General features: G+C 52.3%; 1 protein-coding gene across 1 annotated transcript in view; it reads right to left on the reverse strand.

Moving 5' to 3' along the window:
- LOC147341357 (zinc finger protein 75D-like) overlaps nucleotides 1-14,668 on the reverse strand; it is a 64,761-nt gene that overhangs the window by 12,662 nt on the left and 37,431 nt on the right. The window contains exons 2-5 of the mRNA XM_086389201.1: nucleotides 3,855-4,378; nucleotides 2,489-2,678; nucleotides 1,696-1,787; nucleotides 1,241-1,367 (exon numbers count right to left, since the gene is read on the reverse strand). Coding sequence (XP_086245327.1) covers nucleotides 1,241-1,367; nucleotides 1,696-1,787; nucleotides 2,489-2,678; nucleotides 3,855-4,378 — 933 coding nt within the window. The remainder of the gene's footprint in view (nucleotides 1-1,240; nucleotides 1,368-1,695; nucleotides 1,788-2,488; nucleotides 2,679-3,854; nucleotides 4,379-14,668) is intronic.

The raw sequence follows: 14,668 nt of genomic DNA on the forward strand, positions 1-14,668 counted from the left end.
GGAGGGAAGGGTGTGTTGTTGTATTGATAAAAGGGCAACAGGAAGGATCCTTGTGGTAATGGATCTGCATTGGGGTGGTGAATATACAAACCTCCACGTGATCAAATCTTATATAACTAAATACATACACACCCACCAATGAATACAAGAAAAATGAAAATATGAATAAGGTCAGTGGACTGTACCCACTTTATTATCCTGGTTGTGACATCATGTACGTTTGCAAAAGTTATCACTGAGGAAAATGGGTAAAGTGTATATGGGTTCTTTGTGTTACATTTTAAATATGCATGTGAATGTACAAGTCAGTCAATAAAGAGGTTAATTTTTAAGAATATAGAGGAACAAAATCTTAAAATTGTTAAGCCTTTATAAAGGCTCCTATTAAGGAATTTTCTCCTCTTCCTATATGTACATTTACCTCAAAGAGACTCTCGAAGAATGTCCTCGAACTCTTAGGGACGTTGGGTCTATGGTTCTTGCCCTTGTGCTAAACAGATCACTTTAAGTTTAGGGTGCAATGATAACACTCTGAGAATAAAACTTGGAGGTCATGGACTGCCATCTAAATTCCAGACTATTTTCAGAAAAAGTGAATAACTCCCTATACTTTTATTTACTCCAAACATTTAAATGGGCAGAATCTTAAACTCAGTATCTTCTTTATATTCTACCGTGGCTGTGGCTGGATGTGCAATGAGGAACCTAGGACCTAACCCTAAGGACACATGGAAACGTCGTGGGACAGGAGTCCTGTGGTATTCCAGCAGACCTGGTTAGAGATGAGGCGGCGGAGACCAGGATGGTAAGAGCAGAAGAGGTTGAGACATGGTTGTATTCAGGAGCTCTTTTGAAGACAGAGTTAAGAGTACTTGCTCCCTGATTGGCTGGGGGGTAGGGGATAACCAAAGGACTGGAAAAAAGGATAACTGAGAGTTTTGGGGCCTGAACAACTGGGTAAACTGTGCTTTCTACGGACATGGAAAAGATCTGGCAAGAGTGGGCTTGCAGGGTAGGGCAAGAGTATGATAGATCAAGCAGTCTACTTAGGAGAAAGATGTGTATCTGTAAAAAGCTCTCCAGGTGATCTGGATCTGCCTTCCCTCTCCCCTCACACCATCAAGCTGAGAACCAACCCACTGCTGGGACACTGGGACACTCTCACAGGTGTGCATTTTCCACGAACTGAGGATGTAACAGATTGCTCAATTGCTGTACAAAGGAAAGGAAGACTCTTTACCTAGAAAGGTGACATCCTCATAGAGTTCTTCCATTACATCAAAGTAGAGGGTTTTCTGATCAGGGGTCATTATTTTCCATTCTTCCTCGGAAAAATACAAGGCCACATCTTCAAATGTCAATGGACGCTAGAGAAGAGAGTAAGCTGTAGTTCAGTACTCGCTACAACAGAAGCCATCCTATCACTCATTTCTGAATTACATGGGAGGCCAGTTACCAAAAACGTTAAGAGAAGATTCAAGGGAAAAGGAGTGAGAGACAGGAAAGGTGCCCAAGAGATCAGTACACGGCTTGGGAGGTGCCCAATCCCACAGCGCCAATCCTAGTTGTCTAGGGAACACCCGGGGCTAATGTGCCTCAGAACATCTGCTGTGTAAGGCAGGATCATGGGCAGCAGAGAAAAGCAGACAAGGCCACATTCAGGCTGCCTGAAAATGCTTGTAAAGTACAGCTCACCTGGGACTTAGGCAAGGTGAGCTTAGATGCCAACTTGCAGCTTGGGGTGCTTTTCTCCTCAGAAAAGGTTGGACTCTCTTCAGCAGGCACAGCTGTGGGGAAGGAGCCAGAAAAAAGAATATATTTTCTGTTTAGGAACACCCCAAACCAACTTCTACAGTTTAGGACTCCCTCAGTAAAGACAGCTCACCTTCACGTGTGTGTGTGCACACACGAGCTCACACATGTGCACCACAAGTGGCCTTCTCATAAATTAGAACCAAAAAGCCACCACTCCATAGAACTGGTTCCCAGTTTTCATTAAATGAAAGGAAATCCACTGCTTTTCCTCTCATTAAAGAAAATGTTCACTGAACTAGGCAAGCATTAGAGGTGTTTGAAAATTAAAACCTTGGTGGGAAACATGGGAGATTTCTTTTATCACTTTTTTCCTGGTGTACAATTCTCTTCCCATTCTGCCACTGACAGCCCATTTCTGATCCCAATTTCTCCTCTAACTTCTAATGGTGAGATGACCCCAAACCCCCGCCTTGTCCTTGCTCTACCTTCTTCTCCGCTCTCAAATTTCTATAGAGAAAGGTCCACATTGTGAATACCAGGGTTCTGTGGTTTGGATGCTTCTGTACCCCAGAATGGCCTTCACCTTCACCCACCACGGACCTACTGTACTCCCACTAGACAGTCATCCTAACTGAAAGCATGACTGGGCACCTGGAAAATTCCCATGCAATGCTCCCTGAACCAATTACTATCACAGCTCCCAGGAGAAGATAATGATGATGAAACTCCTCACCTCCTTCATCCACAGGCTGGCTTTCTTTGTGAGTATTCCAGCGCGGCTCCTGCAGTACCTGGTATATATTCGAACTTTCTCCCTGGAACACACCCATTGGTTGGGGCTCTGCTGGCTTCCACTTAAAGCCTGGGGCCACTGCTGTTCCTCCCAAGAGCACTGTGTCATTTCCCAGTTGGTGGGTTGTGACCTAAAAATAACCCCCATCCTCATTAGAAAAGAGCTTTTGGTTTCGGGGTGGTGATGGAAGAACAAACAAGAGTAGAGTCCAGGTTTGGGGAGTGTGTAAGGAAATTTTTAAAAATGAAGAGATATTGCGCCATGATTTTCTCACAAGGAACTGTACACATGATCTGGGAAAATCAGATTAAAATGAGAGAAGCTATGACTTGCTTGCCTCCACACCTCCTTGGACAGCCACAGCTCAGGCCAAGAGCAGGGTAGGGGTAGGCTGCCTGTTCTCTCACTGCCTCCAATCTCTTGCTTTCTAGACTTGGATCCTTGCTTTAGTGGACTTTTATTTTCTAGTTTCCTCTAAAGAATAAGAAAATGAATAAAAGAGAGTTTTCTGTCAGTTGGATTTTCCAATCCTCCCACGTCCAGGGAACAATTTCATGGACAAAGGGGATGCAGCGGAGGAAAAAATGGGGGAAGAGCTGGATTCAACTTTCCGCCATACACTTCAGGTGTATAAGACACTTGTGCTCCTCAAGGCGGGGCTCTCAAGGAGAAGTAGGCTGCCATCTCCCCAGGGCAGACCTGGTTACCTACTCACCAGCAAAGCCAAGGCAAAGCATGAAGGCAGGCCACGGAGACGCTTTTCTCCTGGCCCTGCGATGTGTGTTCCCAGCCCAGAGAGCACCACGCCTCAGCATTCTGATTTTCTCCATTTTACTGTGAGCTTATATCTTGTTTCTGATCCTTTTTCCCCTTTTCTTTTTCCATTTCTTCTCTTTCTTTGCAGTCTCCCCAGAACGGTTTGATTTATACTTTGGCTGCTACACTCTCCTGCCTTTGACCTTTAAAACCCTGCATTTGGAGGTTTTTTCCTCCCTTCCTAGCATTTTCTTGCCTTTTATTTCTTGGCTGCTAAGTCCTGTCTCCTGGGCCATGCTAGGCCAGGCCCACCACCTTCAATTCACCCTGGCCCTAAAGAGGGCAAAATGCATTTCTTTTTCTAAGGCCAGGAAAAGACTCTCAGGAACTCCCCAACCTGGAAGCTGTCACTGCAAGCCTGTGATTTCAGATTGCACTTAGTTATTCTAAAGGAACAACAGAAGAGTGACTTAATCCATCTCATTCTCCAATTATTGACCCCACTTTCACCCTCTTTCACAGTGTACATATAAGGAATCTTTCTGCTCACCTCATTGCTTATTCCACCACATTCTCTGTGAAAGCGGTCTACCAGGGCCACAGCCTCTTTGACGTTCTGTGGATGATACTTCTGCACCCAGTTCTGGATATGACTGGGCAGAACGTCCAGGAACTGCTCCAGCACCAGCAACTCCAAGATTTGCTCTTTTGAGTGGATCTCTGGCCTCAGCCACTGAGAGCATAATTCCTGCAGTTGGCTGACAGCCTCATACGGTCCAGGTGTGTCATGGTAACAGAAGCTCCGGAAGTGCTGGCGAGCACTCTCAGGATGAAGACTGCCCATCTGTGGGCTGGATTTCTTACTCTTATTGGAACTCTCTTTCACAGACCTCTTAGTCCCCTGTAAAACCTCCACATGTGGGTACAAGCATGCAGGCGCCTTCACAGGGCTCATCATTATTTGCTCTGGGAACAGCTTTTCTTCTATTTGTGACATCCTCCTGGGCCACCTGATAACTGAGGCCTTGTCAGCTTTGGTACAAAACCAATGAGTGGATCTTCTCCCCAAGGGCACTGAGAGAGGGGAGGAAAAAAAAAGTACACGTCAAGAAGAAAGCCACATGACGCACATTTACTTACTTATCAGAGAAGAAGAACAGAAAGTTATCAGAAAAGGAGGAACAGAAGTAACCGTTCTGCCTCCTCTTTAAAATTAACTGCCACTCGTGAAGGCTCAAGACTCAGGACATGTTTTCAACCTTTCCTCTGTTACCCAACTTTGAAACAAATATACAACTCTGGAAAGACAAATGTTAGTTCATCACGTTTTCTTTAAGGTTGAGGAATAAAAAACTTACACGCATTTGCTAAAAGGAGCTTTGACGTTATCCAATACTTAATCTGTGCACTTCCTGTCCCACCTTTAAAAAAGGGGGTATTTGACTTTCTCTACATTTTAATAGATCATTCCAGTTTCTTATCCTCAGTGAGATGAGGGACAAATGCTCTGTCCCTTCACCTTTTATGCAGAATGATTCCTTTGCTCCATAGAACATCTAGATTCTCTTTCACATCATATTAATACTTGAAGTGAAACTGAGACACCCAGATCAGAAAAAAATAGAGAAAAAGTAACCTTATTCCTTTCAGCAAGTTTGCCCCTCTAAGCTATTAGATGCCATTAACACTGCTTCTTTGGGACCTCCTGGGAACACACATGAATGTCACTGTGCCCCTTGTTCACAGAAGGCAATGGCACCCCACTCCACTACTCTTGCCTGGAGAATCCCAGGGAGGGGGGAGCCTGGTGGGCTGCCATCCATGGGGTCCCACAGAGTCGGACACCACTCAAGCGACTTAGAAGCAGCAGCAGCAACAGCAGCAGCAGCCCCTTTCCACCTGTGTATAAAAATTTCTGCTCACTTTACTAGAAACACTGACAGCTGGCTTTGTTTCCAAGATATCCAAACGTCACACTCTTAAAACACACACACACACACACACACACACACACACACACACACACACACACACGGAGAAACAGGGACGATTAAGGTTGTTCGGAAACAAGAAAGGTCCTAGAAAAGGTAACCCTTGTTACAAGGCTGACAACGGCCTTGAGAGTCTCATTTTCTCAGAGGTGACCCAAGAGAAACAACAACAAGGCTCTTTCAAGGAAGCCACAGGTGTTCAAAGAAATGGCTCGAGAGGTACAGGGATGCTGCCTGCACTTCTCTGTCAGCACAAACTACTGTCTTGGAGGTTGAAATGACCTCGTTCTCGGAGCTTCCCTGCTAGTTCAGTTTGAGTAAAGAATCCGCCTGCAACGCAACGCAGGACACCCCAGTTCGATTCCTACACCGGGAAGAATTGCTGCAGAAGGGATAGGCCACCCACTCCAGTGTTCTTGGGACTTCCCCTTTGTGGCTCAGGTGGTAAAGAACCCGCCCACAATGTGGGAGACCTAGGTTCGACCCCTGGGTTGGGAAGATCCCCTGGAGATGGGAAACGCTACAGTTTCCCCAGTGTTCTGGCCTGGAGAATTCCACAGACTGCATTCGCAAAGAGTTGGACACAACTGCGCGACTTTCAAGTTCACCAGTCATATGCGCATCAGCCAGCAGAAATGGGCAAGTTTCGCTGGGTGCACTGGTAGGCCTTTTCCGCCCTATGGCCCACCTCCACCTTCTGGGTCCAAAGTACCAAAAGCTCTCCACACACCAGCAGCCCCCGGAGTCTACTTCAGCAGCAACCCTGGGTTTTGTTTCCACACGGTGTCCAGAAGTTTGCTTCCGGAGGTTAGATATGACTGTAGGTGCCTGCCTGAGTACCAGCCTCCTCGAGAACAGGTATCGCCGGGTCTCAGACCCACCCGCCGCCCGGCAAAGAAGCCACAGCGACATCGAGAAGGCCGCCCGCCCCGGCTAACTTCCGCCCTTTCCCCCACCCCCGCTGGCTCGTGAGGTATCTCTAACGGTATGGCTCGTGATTTCTCGGCGCTCTGCTCGTGATTTCTCGGCGCTCTCCTGACCAAACCCCCAAGGAAAATCAGCCTCTCGATTACCTCCACCCAGCTCTGGCTTCCGTGGACGCCAATTCCCTCTTCCTGGGCTCGGCTATCAAGTCACCACACCTCACGCCGTCGCGGGGAGGCAGGCAGGTGCGGGTTCCCGCGCCCCCGGGGGCGGTGCCGAGAAGGCGCGAGGCCCCGGGCCCGCGAGGACCTGGCGAGTTCAGTCTCCGGCGTGACCCCTCTAGCGCCTCGAGACCGTACCCCGGCTCGCCATTCTGGGGTCTCGTGCTGTGGGCCGGGCGCCCACCGGAAACGAAAGGACGGCTTCCGGTGGCTGCGTGATAGCCACGCCCATCACCCCCCCCCCCGCCTCCTCTGCCCCCCAAACCTGCGTAGGCGCGCACACGCGAGTCAGGATGCGTCCCGCACGTCCGCCCCATCCTGGGGTCAGCCCCGGATGCAGAAAAAAAGGACAGTTCAGGTCACCGAGTCTCGGGCTCACGGGAGTCCTGGCGGCGCCGCGAAGGAGGTTGTCTCCTGCGAGCGTCCGCGATATCCGACCCCCGACTTACCGGGTGTCTTGCGTCCAGATTACTGCCGAATCGCGTTCCAACAGCCGGTGGCCTTTTCTACCGCGCAGTTCGCCTGGCTAGGACCCCCGTCTCCGAAAGTCATCACTAGGATTGTCCCGGGGACTCGAGTTAGGAGGCTTTTGGTCCTCCTGGCCAGACCCCTCGCTGGATCAGGAGCAGCAGTCCCTGATATTTTTAAAATCCTTCTCTGGTTTGCAGGCACGTGCTTCCCAACTATTGTTGTTTATTCTTGTTGCGGCTGTTGCTGCTGCCGCTGCCGCCGCCGCCGCCGCCACCGCCAAGTCGCTTGAGTCGTGTCCGACTCTGTGCGACCCCATGGACGGCAGCCCACCAGGCTCCCCCGGTCCCTTGGAGTCTCCAGGCAAGAACACTGGAGTGGGTTGCCATTTTCTTCTCCAATGCATGCAAGTGAAAAGTGAAAGTGAAGTCGCTCAGTCGTGTCCGACCCTCAGCGACCCCACGGACTGCAGCCTTCCAGGCTCCTCCGTCCATGGGATTTTCCAGGCAAGAGTACTGGAGTGGGGTGCCACGGCCTTCTCCGTTATTCTTGTTAGCTAGGTTTGAACCTCGTGGTGTCCCTTCCGTTTACATTTCGCTTTGACGTATAAAGAAATTCAGATACAGGACGCGGCGTCCGCAGAGTCACGTGGATGACAGGTGGCAGATTTTAGACCAATTGTAGGTCTCCTGTTGTCATACCCCATGCTTTTGCTACTGTATTATGCGTCCTTGAAGGACAGAACTCTTGTTTCATCTTACACGTCCTGTAGTGCTTAGCATAGTTCTTTGGAGAAAGCATCTTGCTAAGAACCCGGATATCTCAGGTTGTCAGTGTCTCCAAATTTTCATCCTTTACCTAAGCATTGAGCCATTTGGCGGAGAAGGCTATGGCACCCCACTCCAGTACTCTTGCCTGGAGAATCCCATGGACGGAGGAGCCTGGTGGGCTGCCGTCCATGGGGTCCCACAGAGTCGGACACGACTGAAGCGACTTAGCAGCAGCAGCAGCAGCAGCCCCTTTCTACCTGTGTATGAAATTTTCTGCTCACTTTACTAGAAAAACTGACAGCTGGCTTTGTTTCCAAGATATCCAAACGTCACACTCTTAAAACACACACACACACACACACACACACACACACACACACACACGGAGAAACAGGGACGATAAAGGTTGATCGGAAACAGGAAAGGTCCTACAAAAGGTAACCCTTGTCTGGACTTGATATTTCCTCAGGGTCATAAGAGATTTTTAAACACGGCTGACGATGGCCTTGAGAGTCTCATTTTCTCAGAGGTGACCCAAGAGAAACGACAACAAGGCTTTTTCAAGGAAGCCACAGGTGTTCAAAGAAATGGCTCGAGAGGTACAGGGACGCTGCCTGCGCTTCTTTGTCAGCACAAACTACTGTCTTGGTGGCTGAAATGACCTTTCTCGGAGCTTCCCTGCTAGTTCAGTTTGAGTAAAGAATCCGCCTGCAACGCAACGCAGGACACCCCAGTTCGATTCCTAGACCGGGAAGAATTGCTGCAGAAGGGATAGGCCACCCACTCCAGTATTCTTGGGACCTCCCCTTTGTGGCTCAGGTGGTAAAGAACCCGCCCACAATGTGGGAGACCTAGGTTCGACCCCTGGGTTGGGAAGATCCCCTGGATTCGGGAAACGCTACAGTTTCCCCAGTGTTCTGGCCTGGAGAATTCCACAGACTGCATTCGCAAAGAGTTGGACACAACTGCGCGACTTTCAAGTTCACCAGTCATATGCGCATAAGCCAGCAGAAATGGGCAAGTTTCGCTGGGTACACTGGTAGGCCTTTTCCGCCCTATGGCCCACCTCCACCTTCTGGGTCCAAAGTACCAAAAGCTCTCCACACACCAGCAGCCCCCGGAGTCTACTTCAGCAGCAACCCTGGGTTTTGTTTCCACACGGTGTCCAGAAGTTTGCTTCCGGAGGTTAGATATGACTGTAGGTGCCGGCCTGAGTACCGGCCTCCTCGAGAACAGGTATCGCCGGGTCTCAGACCCACCCGCCGCCCGGCAAAGAAGCCAGAGCGACATTGAGAAGGCCGCCCGCCCCGGCTAACTTCCGCCCTTCCCCCCACCCCCGCTGGCTCGTGAGGTATCTCTAAGGGTATGGCTCGTGATTTCTCGGCGCTCTCCTGACCAAACCCCCAAGGAAAATCAGCTTCTCGATTACCTCCACCCAGCTCTGGCTTCCGTGGACGCCAATTCCCTCTTCCTGGGCTCGGCTATCAAGTCACCACACCTCACGCCGTCGCGGGGAGGCAGGCAGGTGCGGGTTCCCGCGCCCCCGGGGGCGGTGCCGAGAAGGCGCGAGGCCCCGGGCCCGCGAGGACCTGGCGAGTTCAGTCTCCGCCGTGACCCCTCTAGCGCCTCGAGACCGTACCCCGGCTCGCCATTCCGGGGTCTCGTGCTGTGGGCCGGGCGCCCACCGGAAACGAAAGGACGGCTTCCGGTGGCTGCGTGATAGCCACGCCCATCACCCCCCCCCCGCCTCCTCTGCCCCCCAAACCTGCGTAGGCGCGCACACGCGAGTCAGGATGCGTCCCGCACGTCCGCCCCATCCTGGGGTCAGCCCCGGATGCAGAAAAAAAGGACAGTTCAGGTCACCGAGTCTCGGGCTCACGGGAGTCCTGGCGGCGCCGCGAAGGAGGTTGTCTCCTGCGAGCGTCCGCGATATCCGACCCCCGACTTACCGGGTGTCTTGCGTCCAGATTACTGCCGAATCGCGTTCCAACAGCCGGTGGCCTTTTCTACCGCGCAGTTCGCCTGGCTAGGACCCCCGTCTCCGAAAGTCATCACTAGGATTGTCCCGGGGACTCGAGTTAGGAGGCTTTTGGTCCTCCTGGCCAGACCCCTCGCTGGATCAGGAGCAGCAGTCCCTGATATTTTTAAAATCCTTCTCTGGTTTGCAGGCACGTGCTTCCCAACTATTGTTGTTTATTCTTGTTGCGGCTGTTGCTGCTGCCGCTGCCGCCGCCGCCATCGCCACCGCCAAGTCGCTTGAGTTGTGTCCGACTCTGTGCGACCTCATGGACGGCAGCCCACCAGGTTCCCCGGTCCCTTGGAGTCTCCAGGCAAGAACACTGGAGTGGGTTGCCATTTTCTTCTCCAATGCATGCAAGTGAAAAGTGATAGTGAAGTCGTTCAGTCGTGTCCGACCCTCAGCGACCCCACGGACTGCATGCAGCCTTCCAGGCTCCTCCGTCCATGGGATTTTCCAGGCAAGAGTACTGGAGTGGGGTGCCACGGCCTTCTCCGTTATTCTTGTTAGCTAGGTTTGAACCTCGTGGTGTCCCTTCCGTTTACATTTCGCTTTGACGTATAAAGAAATTCAGATACAGGATGCGGCGTCCGCAGAGTCACGTGGATGACAGGTGGCAGATTTTAGACCAATTGTAGGTCTCCTGTTGTCATACCCCATGCTTTTGCTACTGTATTATGCGTCCCTGAAGGACAGAACTCTTGTTTCATCTTACACGTCCTGTAGTGCTTAGCATAGTTCTTTGGAGAAAGCATCTTGCTAAGAACCCGGATATCTCAGGTTGTCAGTGTCTCCAAATTTTCATCCTTTACCTAAGCATTGAGCCATTTGGCGGAGAAGGCTATGGCACCCCACTCCAGTACTCTTGCCTGGAGAATCCCATGGACGGAGGAGCCTGGTGGGCTGCCGTCCATGGGGTCCCACAGAGTCGGACACCACTCAAGCGACTTAGAAGCAGCAGCAGCAACAGCAGCAGCAGCCCCTTTCCACCTGTGTATAAAAATTTCTGCTCACTTTACTAGAAACACTGACAGCTGGCTTTGTTTCCAAGATATCCAAACGTCACACTCTTAAAACACACACACACACACACACACACACACACACACACACACACGGAGAAACAGGGACGATTAAGGTTGTTCGGAAACAAGAAAGGTCCTAGAAAAGGTAACCCTTGTTACAAGGCTGACAACGGCCTTGAGAGTCTCATTTTCTCAGAGGTGACCCAAGAGAAACAACAACAAGGCTCTTTCAAGGAAGCCACAGGTGTTCAAAGAAATGGCTCGAGAGGTACAGGGATGCTGCCTGCACTTCTCTGTCAGCACAAACTACTGTCTTGGAGGTTGAAATGACCTCGTTCTCGGAGCTTCCCTGCTAGTTCAGTTTGAGTAAAGAATCCGCCTGCAACGCAACGCAGGACACCCCAGTTCGATTCCTACACCGGGAAGAATTGCTGCAGAAGGGATAGGCCACCCACTCCAGTGTTCTTGGGACTTCCCCTTTGTGGCTCAGGTGGTAAAGAACCCGCCCACAATGTGGGAGACCTAGGTTCGACCCCTGGGTTGGGAAGATCCCCTGGAGATGGGAAACGCTACAGTTTCCCCAGTGTTCTGGCCTGGAGAATTCCACAGACTGCATTCGCAAAGAGTTGGACACAACTGCGCGACTTTCAAGTTCACCAGTCATATGCGCATCAGCCAGCAGAAATGGGCAAGTTTCGCTGGGTGCACTGGTAGGCCTTTTCCGCCCTATGGCCCACCTCCACCTTCTGGGTCCAAAGTACCAAAAGCTCTCCACACACCAGCAGCCCCCGGAGTCTACTTCAGCAGCAACCCTGGGTTTTGTTTCCACACGGTGTCCAGAAGTTTGCTTCCGGAGGTTAGATATGACTGTAGGTGCCTGCCTGAGTACCAGCCTCCTCGAGAACAGGTATCGCCGGGTCTCAGACCCACCCGCCGCCCGGCAAAGAAGCCACAGCGACATCGAGAAGGCCGCCCGCCCCGGCTAACTTCCGCCCTTTCCCCCACCCCCGCTGGCTCGTGAGGTATCTCTAACGGTATGGCTCGTGATTTCTCGGCGCTCTGCTCGTGATTTCTCGGCGCTCTCCTGACCAAACCCCCAAGGAAAATCAGCCTCTCGATTACCTCCACCCAGCTCTGGCTTCCGTGGACGCCAATTCCCTCTTCCTGGGCTCGGCTATCAAGTCACCACACCTCACGCCGTCGCGGGGAGGCAGGCAGGTGCGGGTTCCCGCGCCCCCGGGGGCGGTGCCGAGAAGGCGCGAGGCCCCGGGCCCGCGAGGACCTGGTGAGTTCAGTCTCCGCCGTGACCCCTCTAGCGCCTCGAGACCGTACCCCGGCTCGCCATTCTGGGGTCTCGTGCTGTGGGCCGGGCGCCCACCGGAAACGAAAGGACGGCTTCCGGTGGCTGCGTGATAGCCACGCCCATCACCCCCCCCCCCCGCCTCCTCTGCCCCCCAAACCTGCGTAGGCGCGCACACGCGAGTCAGGATGCGTCCCGCACGTCCGCCCCATCCTGGGGTCAGCCCCGGATGCAGAAAAAAAGGACAGTTCAGGTCACCGAGTCTCGGGCTCACGGGAGTCCTGGCGGCGCCGCGAAGGAGGTTGTCTCCTGCGAGCGTCCGCGATATCCGACCCCCGACTTACCGGGTGTCTTGCGTCCAGATTACTGCCGAATCGCGTTCCAACAGCCGGTGGCCTTTTCTACCGCGCAGTTCGCCTGGCTAGGACCCCCGTCTCCGAAAGTCATCACTAGGATTGTCCCGGGGACTCGAGTTAGGAGGCTTTTGGTCCTCCTGGCCAGACCCCTCGCTGGATCAGGAGCAGCAGTCCCTGATATTTTTAAAATCCTTCTCTGGTTTGCAGGCACGTGCTTCCCAACTATTGTTGTTTATTCTTGTTGCGGCTGTTGCTGCTGCCGCTGCCGCCGCCGCCGCCGCCACCGCCAAGTCGCTTGAGTCGTGTCCGACTCTGTGCGACCCCATGGACGGCAGCCCACCAGGCTCCCCCGGTCCCTTGGAGTCTCCAGGCAAGAACACTGGAGTGGGTTGCCATTTTCTTCTCCAATGCATGCAAGTGAAAAGTGAAAGTGAAGTCGCTCAGTCGTGTCCGACCCTCAGCGACCCCACGGACTGCAGCCTTCCAGGCTCCTCCGTCCATGGGATTTTCCAGGCAAGAGTACTGGAGTGGGGTGCCACGGCCTTCTCCGTTATTCTTGTTAGCTAGGTTTGAACCTCGTGGTGTCCCTTCCGTTTACATTTCGCTTTGACGTATAAAGAAATTCAGATACAGGACGCGGCGTCCGCAGAGTCACGTGGATGACAGGTGGCAGATTTTAGACCAATTGTAGGTCTCCTGTTGTCATACCCCATGCTTTTGCTACTGTATTATGCGTCCTTGAAGGACAGAACTCTTGTTTCATCTTACACGTCCTGTAGTGCTTAGCATAGTTCTTTGGAGAAAGCATCTTGCTAAGAACCCGGATATCTCAGGTTGTCAGTGTCTCCAAATTTTCATCCTTTACCTAAGCATTGAGCCATTTGGCGGAGAAGGCTATGGCACCCCACTCCAGTACTCTTGCCTGGAGAATCCCATGGACGGAGGAGCCTGGTGGGCTGCCGTCCATGGGGTCCCACAGAGTCGGACACGACTGAAGCGACTTAGCAGCAGCAGCAGCAGCAGCCCCTTTCTACCTGTGTATGAAATTTTCTGCTCACTTTACTAGAAAAACTGACAGCTGGCTTTGTTTCCAAGATATCCAAACGTCACACTCTTAAAACACACACACACACACACACACACACACACACACACACACACGGAGAAACAGGGACGATAAAGGTTGATCGGAAACAGGAAAGGTCCTACAAAAGGTAACCCTTGTCTGGACTTGATATTTCCTCAGGGTCATAAGAGATTTTTAAACACGGCTGACGATGGCCTTGAGAGTCTCATTTTCTCAGAGGTGACCCAAGAGAAACGACAACAAGGCTTTTTCAAGGAAGCCACAGGTGTTCAAAGAAATGGCTCGAGAGGTACAGGGACGCTGCCTGCGCTTCTTTGTCAGCACAAACTACTGTCTTGGTGGCTGAAATGACCTTTCTCGGAGCTTCCCTGCTAGTTCAGTTTGAGTAAAGAATCCGCCTGCAACGCAACGCAGGACACCCCAGTTCGATTCCTAGACCGGGAAGAATTGCTGCAGAAGGGATAGGCCACCCACTCCAGTATTCTTGGGACCTCCCCTTTGTGGCTCAGGTGGTAAAGAACCCGCCCACAATGTGGGAGACCTAGGTTCGACCCCTGGGTTGGGAAGATCCCCTGGATTCGGGAAACGCTACAGTTTCCCCAGTGTTCTGGCCTGGAGAATTCCACAGACTGCATTCGCAAAGAGTTGGACACAACTGCGCGACTTTCAAGTTCACCAGTCATATGCGCATAAGCCAGCAGAAATGGGCAAGTTTCGCTGGGTACACTGGTAGGCCTTTTCCGCCCTATGGCCCACCTCCACCTTCTGGGTCCAAAGTACCAAAAGCTCTCCACACACCAGCAGCCCCCGGAGTCTACTTCAGCAGCAACCCTGGGTTTTGTTTCCACACGGTGTCCAGAAGTTTGCTTCCGGAGGTTAGATATGACTGTAGGTGCCGGCCTGAGTACCGGCCTCCTCGAGAACAGGTATCGCCGGGTCTCAGACCCACCCGCCGCCCGGCAAAGAAGCCAGAGCGACATTGAGAAGGCCGCCCGCCCCGGCTAACTTCCGCCCTTCCCCCCACCCCCGCTGGCTCGTGAGGTATCTCTAAGGGTATGGCTCGTGATTTCTCGGCGCTCTCCTGACCAAACCCCCAAGGAAAATCAGCTTCTCGATTACCTCCACCCAGCTCTGGCTTCCGTGGACGCCAATTCCCTCTTCCTGGGCTCGGCTATCAAGTCACCACACCTCACGCCGTCGCGGGG

Source organism: Bos grunniens, chromosome X (assembly GCF_055505025.1).
Source record: "Bos grunniens cultivar Pamir isolate PY7600 chromosome X, Bosgru_T2T1.0, whole genome shotgun sequence".
NCBI lineage: Eukaryota > Metazoa > Chordata > Mammalia > Artiodactyla > Bovidae > Bos > Bos grunniens.